Here is a 15,059-nt window from a genome sequence, read left to right as displayed (position 1 = left end):
TGAAATCGGGATTATGGGCAAAAATCTACATGCACCGATCGTTTTTTGCATAAACTGCTTATGACCTTACCCTGATAAAGGTAAGTTGTTTAAAGCTTTTACATGACCACACACGTTGTCAGCTAATTAAGCAAAATCAGTGTAAGTACGTGCATGTTTTCGCGCTCATGTTCTCAATTTTTGGTTTCAGTGATGGAGCGCCACTTTGACAGTCCTTGCGTTTTTTTTCTCTTTGTCTTTGCGACACACCATACCCTTTGAAATCAATGCGTTTGCAGTGTTCTCTAATGCCGCATAGTATATTGTGTAGGTGCCTTTACTCTCTCGTGTTTTGTACCCAGCGTCAGAAAAAATTCCTTTGGTAGGTATTATTATAATGTACTGTAAACTGGTAATATTATAATGTTTTGTATTTGAGACATTTAAGACTCACTCATCCCAACCTCTTAACCACAGGAAGAGAGAGCATATATCGAAATGCAGGGTATTTTATATGTGATCCATCTTTAATGCTGCAGAGCTGATGTCAGGCCAGAGCTGGTTATTCTGGGGAAGTCTTCTGTGACCCACATGAAAACTCTGTTTAATCAGCCTGACATGGATGTTCCAGTTAAACATTTCCAAAATGTCTTTGGATTTAGTATGCCATATGAAATCTTCATCCTCCTGGAATCACACTGATGGTTCATGGTCTAGCTGGCTGTCACTTTCATCCCTCGAATGACAGGGCTTAAACGCTGGGCTGTCATACCAGGCCTACTGCTGTTGCAAAATGGACTCTGGCACTCTCTCAAGGATATTAAACCCTTTTTTATCATATTTCTTAACCACATAAAGCTATTTTGCTTTTAGATGAGACTGCATCATTTACTAGTGGACATAAATGATTCTGTGTAGTACTCTTACTGTGCGTTCAGACCAGAGGGGCTAGAGCTTCAAAATTAGCTCTGGCTGCCCTGCCAACAATGCTATCGAAGATTCGTTGGCGCTCTGACGTAGTTGAAATGCTTGGTTTTGTGAACTATTTTAAAGGGGCCGCAAAACATCCAGACACGTCGACAATTTCAGACATCTTTGTCCACGCTTCTTTTTTTAATTTATATCCCTGTAAGCAAACAGGGACAGATCGTATATTACGGGAAAACCCGCCACGGCAATAATCAGTTTCTCTTCTATTTTGTCTTTAGAACTATTGTTTGGTGGGAACCAAAGTTTTGTGTTCTCTAGACTTCGCTAGAGCGGAGCACTTCTATATTCCAATAGGTTGCCGCCGAACCGCGTCAAAGCTCATTACCATAATATTGCCCACACTTGAACTTTCCTCTTACGCCCACAAAGCCCAAGACGCGCCGGCCATGCACGCGCCACTTCTCGCCGCCGAGAGACGCTGGCTGCCATAGAAAATGAATGATTTCCGGTCGATTTGACGCTCTCGACGCCTAGAGATGTATGATCAAATTAAAGCACTAAGTACATGGCTGAACTGTCAGACAGTGCAGGGCTTGCATCTTCAAAAAGGCATCTTCAAGAGTGTGCACGGTTGGAATGAATGCACACAAAGTGAGAGGGAAACATACAACCCAATTCTGAAAATTTGGGACAGTATGGGAAATGCTAATAAAAACAAAAAGGAGTGATTTGTAAATTCTATTCACCCTGTGCTATATTGAAAGCACTACAACACATTATTTAATTAACTTGTGAATTTAATTTTTTTTTTTTTTTAAATATACACTAATTTCAAAATGTTGGGATAGTCGAGTTTACCACTGTGTAACATCACCATTTCTTCTAATAACACTTATTAAGCGTTTGGGCACCGAAGACACAAGTTTGTTAAGTTTAGCATGTCGAATTTACCCCCATACATCCAGTATGCAGGTCTTCAGCTGTGCAATCGTATGGGGCCTTCCTTGACGTATTTTGCGCATCATCATGCGGCACACATTCTCAACTGGAGACAGGTCAGGACTGCCGGCAACCCAATCTAGCACCCACACTCTCTGCTTATGTGGTTTGGTGTTGTCTTGCTGGAAAACCACTTCTGAATGGGCATGATCTCTGATCCCTCAGACGCCACTGTCTTCAAAACCACCATACGTCTGTAATGAGTATCATAACATGAGCTCAGGAATACTTCAGGAAACCTTTGCCAGTTAACACCATTCGCTGCTGCATCCACAGATGCAAGTTAAAGCTTTACCATGCAAAGCATAAGCCATACATTAACACTGTCCAGAAGCGACTTCTTCAGGCTCTGTCTCATCTGAGATTAAAAATAGAACAGTGGAATCGTGGTTTGATGTCAGACGAGTCCACGTTACAAATAGTTTTGTGGAAAAAAAAAAAAAATTACGTCTGGTGTGTTTTCCTTGCCAAAGAGGAAAAGCACTATCCAAGCTGTTATAAGCATTAGGTCCAAAAACAAGTGTCTTTCATGGTATGTGGGTGTGTCAGTGTCCATGGTCCAGTGGAAACCAGGAAGTAATTGTGTTCACATAATCAATAGTGAGCACAATTTGGAGGTAGTATTATATCATTACAACTAAAAACAACTTGATTTATAACTAGATTTAGTGCCCATCTGTCGACATTTTAACCGGATAATGGACCTCACTATTGAGCTATTGTTAAATTGTCTGCCAACTTGACTCTCCATGCACAACTCCTTTTGCAGTATATTTTTCTCATTTCAGTCTGAGGTAAACATGGTACTCCAAGATAGCTAGTTAAATGTCCTGGAGGGAGAGAGAAAGATGAGAGAGGAAATGACAGATATCAGATCATCTTGGAAAGAGAAAATTCCCATGTGCATTTGTTTTGCCATAGTGAAACAGAGGTCAAGGTTAACCCACCTGTCAGTTACTGTTCTGTTGAGCTGTTTGTCTGCATATCACTAGGATGTTGTTCTTTCATTGGTTGGTTGCACAGTTTTTGGAGCTTCTGTGTGTGGGCGAGTGGTAGAGAAAATCACAAGCGTATGTGGGAGTGAGTGTGACAGAGATAGAGATAAAGGCTACTTTCAGTCCACTACTGGATGGCACACAAACTGTCCCAGAGATGCAGATGCATGTGCATATTTAGAAGTAATTAAATCACTAATGTCTCTTGTGAGCCATAGGGAGCGTTCACCCACACATACTCACTCATTGTCAAAGGCCCATACAAGATGGGACACCGTAACAGATGGGCTGCATCTTTTTCATGTTATAGATTGGACAATGACATCCGAGGAATGGCTTTCTCACTGTTCCCTACACTCCAACTGTTCACACTTGTCTTCTTTTATAATGTTTTTTTTTTTTTTTGTCAAACTCTGACAGGCTAGTATGCAGTTAGAATATCAGTAGCATTTTTCACTCTTTACAGCACACTGATATTCTCACAGAGGAGCTGTCACTGTCTCGGAGATGCAGATGGTGTACAACTCTTGAAAGCAGAGAAACCATTTACACTACCAGTCAAAAGTTTGGACACACTTAAATTTGTTTCTCATGATTTTAATAATGTACTTTTTGATCCAAAGGTATATTCTTTGTTATTAACATATTTATTGGTTCCCTATAAAAAAAACTAAAAAAAAAAAAAAAACACAAAAAATAACCAAACAAAAAAAACAGAATATTTGGAATTAAATTATATAAATGTACCACCCTTCCCCCTGAACATTAACCCCCCCAACACAAACAGACACCCAGTGGTCAAATGCTAAATTGACAATGACACAAAAACAGACAATAAAACAGTAGAAAATATTTAGAAATATATATATATATATATATATATATATATATATATATATATATATATATATATATTAAAAAAAAGTATACGTTCAAAAACAAAAAACAAAAAGGTTACAACACATCTATTTAAAACAAGTCTCCCTCCACTGCACCTCCCTGAGAGCCTTCTAAAAAGGCTAAATAGCTGCCCCATTTCTTGTTGAACAGATGTATGTTGCCTAGCCTTCTATGTGACAAATCTTCAAATGTCGCTACCCTGCCCATCTCCGCATACCACTCAAGAAATGAGGGCACTCCAGCAGACTTCCATCCCTTAAGGGTGACCTGTCTGCCTATCATAACCCTGGCCAGGACCCAATTCTTCATGTACTTATCCCCTTGATCAATGACCGCCCCATCGCCTAAAATACAGAGTCTGGGGCAAAATGAGATTTGAGTAGCCAATACATAAAACTCTGAACCCTCAAACAAAATTCCTGGATCTTAACACACCACCAAAAAACATGGGTTGTGTCCCCATCTTCTGATTGGCATCGCCAGCAGGTGGGTGTGTCTTTAAGACCCAGCCTATACAGTCTAGAGGGGGTCCAATAGAATCAATGTAAAATCTTAAATTGCATAAGGCACACCCTTGCATCTCTAGATGTAGACTTGATGTTTTTTAGAATCCTAGCCCACACTCCCTCCTCCAATACCAAGTTTAAATCTTTCTCCCATAATCTCTTGAGAGAAGTTGAAGCGCCGTCCCCCAGACTCTGAATTAGCAGGGAGTAATATACTGATGCCTCATGGCCTTTTCCAAAAGCAGTAATCACCACTTCCAGAGTATCTGCCACTTTAGGGTGGTGTATGCTACTCCCAAAAATAGTACAAAGCAGGTGGTGCAGCTGTAAAAACCTAAAGAATCGAGACCTGGGGATCCCAAAATGTTGAACCATATTTTCAAAGGATCTCAACACTCCACTCTCATATAGGTCACTAAGCGTATTAACCTCCCTCTCAATCCACTCTGTCCTGCAGAAAGGGGACTTATTAATACATAATTTTGGGTTCAGCCATATGCTTGAGACAACATTTAAATAAATGTCCGAATTAATCACTCTGGACACTTTTGTCCATACCAAGTGCAAATGCGAAATAACGGGGTGTAACTTAACTTCTCCGGTTTGTTTAATAGAAAGGCTTTGCAATGATGAAATAGGGGCAAGAACTTCCTGTTCAATACAAAACCAGGGAGGGGCAATCTCAGGTGGAAGTGAACAATGAGCCAAATGTCTGAGACTGAATGCATAATAATAAAACAAAATCTTGGGTAGGCTTAGCCCACCTTTGTCAATCAGCCTATGTAACTTATTGAAATGCAATCTGGGACGTTTACCATTCCAAATGAAGGACTTCACTATGCTATCAAATTGCTTGAAATAAGAAAGGGGGACATCTACAGGGAGAGATTGTAGCAGGTAGTTGAATTTTGGAATACAATTAATTTTAATAACATTAATCTTCCCAAACATAGATAAATGTAATGAAGCCCACCTGCACACATCACTCGAAAACATTTTTATTAAGGGGTCAAAATTAACTAAATCACTAAATCTGTGAATAAAATGCCCAAATACTTCATGCCCTGTTTGGGCCACTGGAAGGCACCCGGCTGAAAAGCTGTTACTGGGCAGTACGCTGTCAGAGCCAAATCTTCAAATTTAGACCAATTCACTCTGTATCTAGGCATAGATCTAGTGGGGTCAGAGACGAATAATAAAATATCATCAGTGGAAAGTAAAAGCTTATGCCCCATACCTCCCACCACCACCCCTGGAAAATCATCTTCCTTTCTTATCGCAGCTGCTAATGGTTCCAGGGCAAGACAGAAGAATAATGGGGAAAGAGGGCTGCCGGGTGCCCCTATCTAGATTAATCCATTTGTTTGCACCGTTGCTACCGGGTGTCTATAAAGTAACTTAATCCAACCAATAAAAGTATTCCCAAACCCATATATTTCCAAAATCTTAAAAAGATAATCCCATTCTACCATATCAAATGCCTTTTCGGCATCAATTGAGATGGCAGAGACCGGAGACTGATCATTCACCACTGACCACATAATATTGATGAAAAAGCTAATGTTATAAGAAGAGCTGCGGCCCCGAATAAACCCCACCTGATCAATATGTATAAGAGATGTCATAACTTAATCGGTTAGCCAGAATTTTTGACAATATTTTTACGTCTAGCTGGATCAGGTAAATTGGACGGTAACTTTTACACTCGCTTGGATCTTTGTCTTTTTTAAGAATCAGACTGATCCGGGCTTGTGTCATGGTTGGAGGAAGCTTTCCATTCTTTAATGATTCTATATAAACTTCTAACAAAAGTGGAGCCATTTCTGTAGCATAAGATCTAAAAAATTCCACCTTCTGCGACGAAATAGTGTTATATCTGTATTTCAATCGAGTCAATTCTCTGAGGCCATAAGATGATATTCGCCACTTCAGTTCTGCCTTGGCACTTTTAATATCCCCTTCCAACTCCACGAGTTCTTGTGCTTTGGATTTTTTGATGAATGATGCATACTATATGATCCGACCCCTAAGAACCGCCTTAAGTGCCTCCCAAGCCACGCCCACAGAGGATACTGAGGACCATATAAACACTGATTTCAGCCTTTAACATTTGTTGAAATTCAGGATTTTGCAAAAGGGATTCATTAAAGTGACAACTATATGATTTCTTTTTCTCCGAATGTGGCAACACCTCTAAACTCACCAGGGCATGATCTGAGACTAAGATGTTTCCAATTGAGCAATCAACAACTTAGATATAAAAGAAAAATCTATTCTAGAATAAATCTTATGGACTGATGAATAAAATGTGTAGTCCCTACCAGATGGGTTCACAAGTCTCCAAATATCTGTAAGACCCAGATTTTAACACATCCTTTGAAGTATCATGTTGCTCTAGGGGGCTTACACATTTTTGCTTCACTATGATCAAGCAGTGAGTCCATCAAAAGATGAATGTCTCCTTCCAATATTATATCATGAGGGGTGCCAGCGGCTTGCAACTTCCCTTCAAGATCTATAAAAAAGCCCTGATCATCAACGTTAGGTGCATAAATATTAGCCAAAATCAACCTTTGCCCCTGAATTTCTGCTAAAACAATAATGACTCTTCCTAATTTATCTTTAATCTGTTTGAGACATTTGAATTGTAGATGCTTACTTATCAATGTAATGACTCCCCTGCTCTTACTTGAGCCAGCACTTAAGAAAATATGTCCACCCCATATCTTCCCAAAATGTTCAGCTTCCTATGGGGAAAGATGCATTTCTTGAAGAAACACTATATCATAGTTCTTACGTTTAAGAAAATAAATAACCTTCCTTCTTTTTATTATGGGGTGCCCCAACCCATTCACATTCCACGTGGAAAGAGACAATCTGCTCATATTAACATTTGACATTATGACATATTAGAAAAAATAAATTGTATGTCAAAAATAAAATTATAACGACCACATTCCAACATTAGTGCAACAATCAAACCCCGAACTTCCCGCAGAACAAAAAAAAAAAAAAAAAACAGAAAAAAGAAAAACGTGTGCGTTAACCCCATGCACGACAGCGCCAACCACTGTCCATCCCTCTAAACTCAAACAGTCCATGTAGGCCTATGAGAGCCCCCACGACAACTTTGCCGTCAGATTGCTCAAGTCCGGTGCTTTTGTACAAATTTTGTGAGTCAGAATTACACAACAGAAAATAATCTATAAAACAAACTCCATCCAATAGGAGGCATAAGCACACAGAGCGTGTAGATTCATCCACATAACTGTCCTGAAGGTGTGTTTCTCCACAAAACAAGCTAGCCGCTAGCGGAACCAGCAAAAAAAACAAAAAAACAAAAAAAACAAAAAGCCATTCAGTTTCCAAATAGTTTTGGCCAGTGAAACAAATGTTCAGTGAGCTGGCTCATTCGGCTGTTACATGAGTGCAACAACTGACCTAATCACTCCAATGTCCTGCAAGAAATATTCCACAAAACAAACTCCAGCCAATAGGAGGCATAAGCACAAAGAACATGCAGATTCATCCACAAACTGTCCCGAAGGAGTGTTATTCCACAAAACAAACTCCAGCTGTTAGGCAGAACCAGCACAAAATAAACAAAAACGAAGCTCAGTTTCCTCGGAGAGTCAAGTGAATGTTCAGTGAGTCAGGCCCACTCGGCTGCAACGTGAGCATCACACAATGACTTACTCACTCCATTGACTTTATGAAGAACATCTCTTGCTGTGGGCATGTAAATATTTTGTGGCCATCCTTAGTATCTATTTTCAATTTGGCCTGGAACATCACTGCAGAAGTGAGCTTCCGTTGATGTAAGAGTTTCTTGCATTCCTCGAATTGATCACGTTTCTCTCTTGTCGATTTCGCAAAGTCTGGGGACAAGAAAATGCTATGGTTCTTCCAAGAAAGCCTTCCTTTACTCCTTGCCTCGTGTAACACAAGATCTTTATCGGATGATTTCAGAATTTTGGCCTGAATTGATCGGGGCTTGTCTCCCTCCGCGGATCTCCGAGCCGGAACTCTGTGAGCTCGCTCGATTTCCAGCTTATGGCCTGTAATGTCGAGCAGACTCGGGAAGAGCCCATCTAGGAATTTCACCATATCTTGGCCTTCTTCATCCTCAGGAATTCCAACAGTTCGGATATTGTTTCGCCGGTTACGATTCTCCAAGTCCTCCAACTTTTCCCAGATGCGCTTCAAGTCTGTCTTGGTCACTAGCGGGTTAGCAGCTAATTCCCTCTCCGATGACTCCAGATAATCGATCCTTTTCTTAACATCTGCCACTCTTGTAACCATCTCAGTGAATTTCGTCTCTATGGCAGTGATCGACCAGCGTATTACAGCAAGATCCTTCAAGTCAGCAACGACCTTCGTCAGCATTGTCGACCGAATTTCCTTCACTTCACCGTCCAAATTGACTCCCGGGCTTTCGGCCTGCTGCTCAGGGGCTTCAGCTTGAGCACGTAAGTGTCTTTTAATATCTCCAGAGCCCGAGGATTTTGAATACTTTGATGAATCTTTCATGAATTATATTGTCTTCCTAGAACAGTTAAGAATCAGGGTGTATGGAATCTCACCAGTTTATGACACAAAAAGTATTAAAACTAGCAAAGTGCGCAGAGCTCGCCGTTCACACATCCGAACCTCGCATGGCGCCACACGACTCCATCCCAAAGGTATATTCTTAAATGCATGAAATTAGTTTGTAGACAGTGGAAAAATTGTGCATATGTGTAAATTCCCTAACAAAACTGACATTTTAATTAAAGTTAAACTAGTGAACGCAGCCAGCAAGTGTCCAACATAGGCTACTGGTAACTCCAATACTGCTAAAAAAGCAAACCAGGTGGATACCTCATGAAGTTGCTTGAGAGAATGCCCAGTGTGAAGAGCTGTATTGTAGGTAAAGGGTGGCTACTTTAAAGAAACTGAAATGTAAGATGTACAATAGTTTTGATTGGTTAAGTCTGTACTAAAGAGGCAAATTGCAGTAACTACGCAAACACTGAAATATAGAATATTAGCTTCAACTTTCGGGGTTTTAGTGTGGATGCTGTTTTTTTTTCTCTATCTGAGCATATCTGAGCCAAACCTGTAAATCACGGAATCAGGAGGACAGATCATGGCCTAAGAGACCCAGTTTCATTCATAACTCAATTTTGACAAAATGTTTTTTTATTGCATTTTGTCTTTACATGACTGAATTTGTCACTACATAATGCCCATATTGTGTTACTTCATAGTTTTGCGGACTGAACTATTATTCTAAAATATAGAAAATAGTAATGAAAATGACTGAGTATGTGTGCCCAAACTATCCAGAGAGAGAATCTGGCAGTCTGTTATTTGTTTAGATTTTTGCTTGTATCAGATTACTTAATGAGGTCAATTCTCAATGAGGAACATGGTTAGCTCGAGTGTGTAAGTTGAATGTGTCACTAACTCTGTGCAGAAATGTTTTCATATCATCATATCTAAACAGGTTTGGGCTGTCCAAGCAAAAATCCCTGGTCTGATAAGGCACATCCCTTGCTAAGCAGGTTTCTGTCTGTGTTTACATTTGCTCGTTATGAGCTACTTGCACTTTGACCTTAATTTGTGTGTGTGTTGATTGTAGCAGGGATACAGTGTTTGTTTTTTTTTTACTTGAAGAGGCTGAACAGCATTATTCTATTGAGTGAATGTGTTTATCTTGTAATAGGTCTCTTGGCTGAAGGCCACTTGACCTCTTGAAGTGCCAATGGTTACACACTGCAAACTCTACACACCATAAATACAAGCACAAAAAATCTTGAAGGTTTTTTTCATCAAACATGAGTGGATATGAGTCTATTATGACCCTCTTATGAGTTAATACTACAGGGAAAAGACTAAATAAGTTTCCCTTCTTACTGACCACTAGTGTGTTATGGGCGATTGAATTGAATATTCTTAGTATTTTTCTCGCAATATAAAATTTATCCTGTAAAATTTGCAAACAAAAAATGGTCTTTTTATTTGGCCAATAAGTTTTGTAACGACCATGTTGCAACCTTGTGAGTAAGAGACTCACTTCAAGGTGATTTAAACTTCAAGCAGTAGAAACATTGTTAAAGTTGGTAAGTTTGATTCATGAACTTACCATCTGCATAAATCGATTAACGCTTTTTCGCTTCAATGAATTGACTGAAAACTCATCAATTTATCAGTTCATCAGTTAATTTGCGTCATCATTCAGAAGTGTTCTTGGAAGTCTGTTTGCATTTGTCATATATTAAAATGTTTTTTAGTAAAAATACTGTATATGTTGGAAAATGGTGCTGTTTAATACTGTGTTGTTTTGTATAGTCATATAAGTGAAAATTATTAAATATGATTCTTTCTTCTGTTTTTAAGTTTAAGTAGTTTTTTTTTAGTGTTTTATTTCTTACATTAAACATATTGAATCTACTTGGCATCAATGTTTGTTTGGTTGATTGTTCTTTTCAGCCATTTTAAAGCAAACACATAAATAATGAAAGCCCTACTGATCACTCTTGTCTTTCTCTTTGTACAGTGAGCTCTTGTTTGGCCCAGCGGCAGGTCACAGTGCAGCCAGGGCCCCTCGTTCGAACGGAAGGTTCTCATATCAGCATCTGGTGTAATGTGACTGGCTACAAGGAAGGCATAGAGCAGGACTTCGAGTGGTCCATGTACTTTTACACAGCTCCTGATCGAGAGATCCGTATCGTGAGCACGTCTCAGCACAACTATGCCTACGCCTTGTATGCCCAGCGTGTCAACAGCAAGGAGATCTACATCGAGAGGCTGAGTGGAGACTCGGCCCTGCTGCACATAACCAAGCTGCAGGCCACTGACCAGGGCACGTTTGAGTGCTACACCCCCAATACTGACAGCCGCTACCTGGGCTCCTACAGCGCCCGGACCAACCTCACTGGTGAGTTCCCTCCAGTCTATGACTTACAACTGTCATTGTAAATTTAAATACTGTACTTGCAATATAGTTACTCCATTCAATAATCCAGTAAGCTTCCTTAGAAGGCGGCATTTTAAGGTATTATAGTTGCCTTGACTTAAAGGCTGTTCCTAATGGTAATTATGCTGCCTCCAAACACACCTTGGAACCAGGTTCTAAGGGAGTAGTCTTTGTGGAGAAGACAATCCCAGAATGAATTGTGACACACTGCCGATTAGAAATGTTGATTAAAAATATACTTGTTTCATTTAATACTGAAAAGTATCAATAAATATAGTTCTATCAGGAAGACTCGCAGACTTGAGTGAAATTTAAGGTGACATTTATTTGATGAATATAAAACAGAAATTTAACGTCTCTGTTTGGCATAAGCCCCGTCTGGCGGTCTGAAGAATTTGTACTCGGAACCGTCATATCCTGCCGGAAATAGGAGGCAGGGGCGAGGAGCCTACCCCCATTCAGGATGGGACTCAACTGGTGGTGGTGGGGTGGTGGAGGTTGCCGTGTTAGCACACTGAAACAGCAATGTGATAGATTTTGAGCAGACTTATAAAGCATTGGCTTACACGTGATTGTCTAGGAGTTACCTAGCTAATGGTGCGATGATGTACAGCTGCTAGTCTTCACGTTAGAACTACGCTGTGCTTACGTTTCAGTGTAATTATTTTATCCAGTATTTTTGTGTGTCATGAATTTTCATGTTTATTAGTGTATCACCTAGGGCTGAGCGATAAAACGATATCTATATTTATAGAAAAAAAAAGTTTTTTTCGAAATCTATAATAATAGATTTTATCATGGATATAGAATTTTTTTTTCAATATCTATGATAACCTTTTGAGTAATCTTCAATATTTAGCCTATGTTCTACATCTAGACGATCGTATCATGTATGTCTTGCTAAAAACGCAAGCAGTTCATCAAAGTTATACTCAAAACTAGCTAACTGAATCATAGTCATGAAATCAGCCTATTAAGAAGTATTATTAGGTTAGCGGCTACCTCGCCTTGCTGTCATGGAAACCTGCAATGAGGTTCGGTAGCCACTAGCTAGCTATCCGGCTAATATGATATTGTTGTGTACCGAACAAGACAGCACTGACGATGCAATACAACTATCGACTGAACACAACAGCAACTCCAACATCAACACCATTGCTGTTTATTTATGTACTATTTAGTTACACATTTTTCATGATTTATAGCACTGTCTTTGGCAAGAAAGTGTTTCTTCTTCTTGTGATGTTTATTGGTGGTTGGCAATCCAGCTTATAGTGCATTACCACCACCTACTGAGCAGGAGTGTGGCATGTCACAAGAAGGTCTTTCAGTGAAGTCAAACGTCTGCTGAAGATGATGAAATTGGCAAAATTTCATCGAAAAGAGGTAGCACACACCCCTCATGTAGGATTAAATCCTAAACGGAGTATACTTTAAAGGTAACTTACTGTCTGGGGTTTACTTGTCAACATGTTTAAATTCATTCTTGAGATCTAACAAACATGTGGAATGCACTTTCTTCCCCATGAATGAAATGAAATGCGTATTGTGATAAATATCGATATTGATCACCAGTGATGCAGAGGTAAAAAAAAGGTGGGTAAACTATAAATTTTTCTGGAAAATTTTGATACGACAAATCATTCATCAATATAATCGAAAACGTATTACATTTTTAAACAGTATCAATTAATTGCATTTGATGCAAGTCTACTAAAAAGGAAGGCTTAGTGTAGGTAATTAATCAGGTTATTAATCTAAAAAAAAAAAAAAAAAAATCATCTGGACTGAACACACATTCCACCAAACATATGATTTGCAAATTTTGATTTTAAAATATTTTTATTCACATTAATAGTTATCTGATTTGAGCTACACTGCAAATACAGTAAGAGAGCAGTGTGGATACAAATTGTATCATAAACTATGTATTAATATACAATACATAACTGTTACACATGAAACCGGTGACAACTAATATTTGCAGTTTATCACATTTGCTTGCAGACCTCATTGTCTGGACACTTGCCGGAAAACCAAATAAAACTAATAATTTTGACTAATTGAAGTCAGTATGTTGGCCACATTCAAAATTCTTGTCTGCATGTGTGTGTGTGTTTTTAATCACAGATTTCAATGGCAATGACAAGAACAACTATTAGTTCCTCTTTAGGACAACATTGCCCAGAGTGCCTCTTTGTCCACGTCCAGAGGTGTTGGCTTACATGTGCGTGACCGTGTATCAGAAGTTGGGTAGTTCTACATCGTCAGTATATAGCGTGCACGCGGATGAGCAGAGTTTTCTGTTGGATAGATTAATCAGTGCACGCTTGCAAGGCAAATCAAGCATGCGCAGGTGAACATAACGAGTATACTTCGCCTGCCTGAGCAATTCTGGGAACGCGGTAATAAGTAGGTAAACGATAATTAATTAAATGATAATGTGAGTATGTGGTAAGGGACCGTCTGAAAAGTCCAAAATTGGTGGTAAAACTGTGGAATTTTTTCTATATAAATGTTCGGTAAGATCAAACAATGTATGAATACAATCATAAAGACAAGTACAGGTGAAGGAAAAAAATAAACAAATAAAATAAAAATTATAAAAAAATAAAAAAATATGTATAAACCATCCATAATGTATACATAAGATAAAGAAGACAAATAATTGAAAAAATTTAAATAAATATATTTTTAACATATAAATGATGTTTTTTTTTTTTTTTTTTTATAAGTCATGGGTCAGGAAAGTTCTCATTTTAGCATATAAGAAAGAATATAATTTATTTTAATAATAACGCACATTAACTTATTTCTAAAACTGTGGAGGATGTGGTTAGGGGCCGTGATCCCCCCCCCATTTAAGTGTCCCTTGTCAAAAGAGGCAATCCTACACTCAGCCCTGGTATCACCTTAGTAGCTAAGCTACATGCTAACATCAAGCTCTATTGAAATGCATTTTGAGTTGTGTCTCCTGTGCGGAATGTTGTTTGTGTTGCTACCTTTGACGAGCGTCCCAAATTACTCACTCACGTGGTTCAATGGCAATTGAGATGCTGCCTTAGAGGCCATTCATACAGTGTTTTTTTGTTTTTTTCATTCGTTTGCATGGTTTTTAGTTGTGTTTCTGTGTAAACATGCTAAATGGATGTCTTTGACCACTGTGGTGCTTCTCACATTTTTTTGCCTCTCACAGAGGAGTAACACATTTTTCAGATGCCATGTCAAGTTAAACTTTAAAAAATGCACCTTAAGGCAACTGAATCCTATTCTATGTTTTGCGGTGCATCTTGCTTTTTTAGTGTAAAGTGACATTCGCTCTAAACGCCCCCATTAAAGAAAGTAGCCTATGTAGGCAGTAAGCAGTGAGGCAGCTCACTAGGCTTCTTGGAACTAAGATAGTATGTTTCCAACAGTTTCGCTAAATTATTATTAGGTCTTTGAACCTTATTTAAGGGTTTTTCTGCTTGGGTCTTATTACCAGGGCAATTTGGCAAGATTTACCACTGTAGTTTTGATTACAGTACTTCATGAATTTAGTCTTAGATGTGCTTGGTTAGTCAGCTTTTGGGGGAGACTTGAATTCCAGCTCTTTTTGGAGCCTTGACAGCCTGAAGCCTCTCCAGCTCGTCATTGCTCATGTTAATGGATCTGCGCTAATTGGTTAACTTTTAATGCCTGAGTGGATTTATGCTGCACAAATCAGTCACTGTTGTGGCGAAGTAATGGAGAAAGTACCTGACAGAATGCCAGTCCATCTGTGTGCCTGCCCACCCTGTTATTAAGTAG

General features: G+C 39.1%; 1 protein-coding gene across 2 annotated transcripts in view; it reads left to right on the top strand.

Moving 5' to 3' along the window:
• Nucleotides 1–15,059, top strand: part of LOC127447864 (immunoglobulin superfamily member 3-like) — a 252,587-nt gene that overhangs the window by 52,157 nt on the left and 185,371 nt on the right. For both annotated transcript variants that reach the window (XM_051710014.1, XM_051710013.1), the window contains exon 2: nt 10,851–11,231. In XM_051710014.1, the coding sequence (XP_051565974.1) occupies nt 10,851–11,231 (381 nt within the window). The remainder of the gene's footprint in view (nt 1–10,850; nt 11,232–15,059) is intronic.

This window comes from Myxocyprinus asiaticus, chromosome 11 (genome assembly GCF_019703515.2).
Source record: "Myxocyprinus asiaticus isolate MX2 ecotype Aquarium Trade chromosome 11, UBuf_Myxa_2, whole genome shotgun sequence".
Taxonomy (NCBI): Eukaryota; Metazoa; Chordata; class Actinopteri; order Cypriniformes; family Catostomidae; genus Myxocyprinus; species Myxocyprinus asiaticus.
The sequence above is the reverse complement of the archived record's forward strand: the minus strand, read 5'-3'. Positions and strand labels throughout refer to the sequence as shown.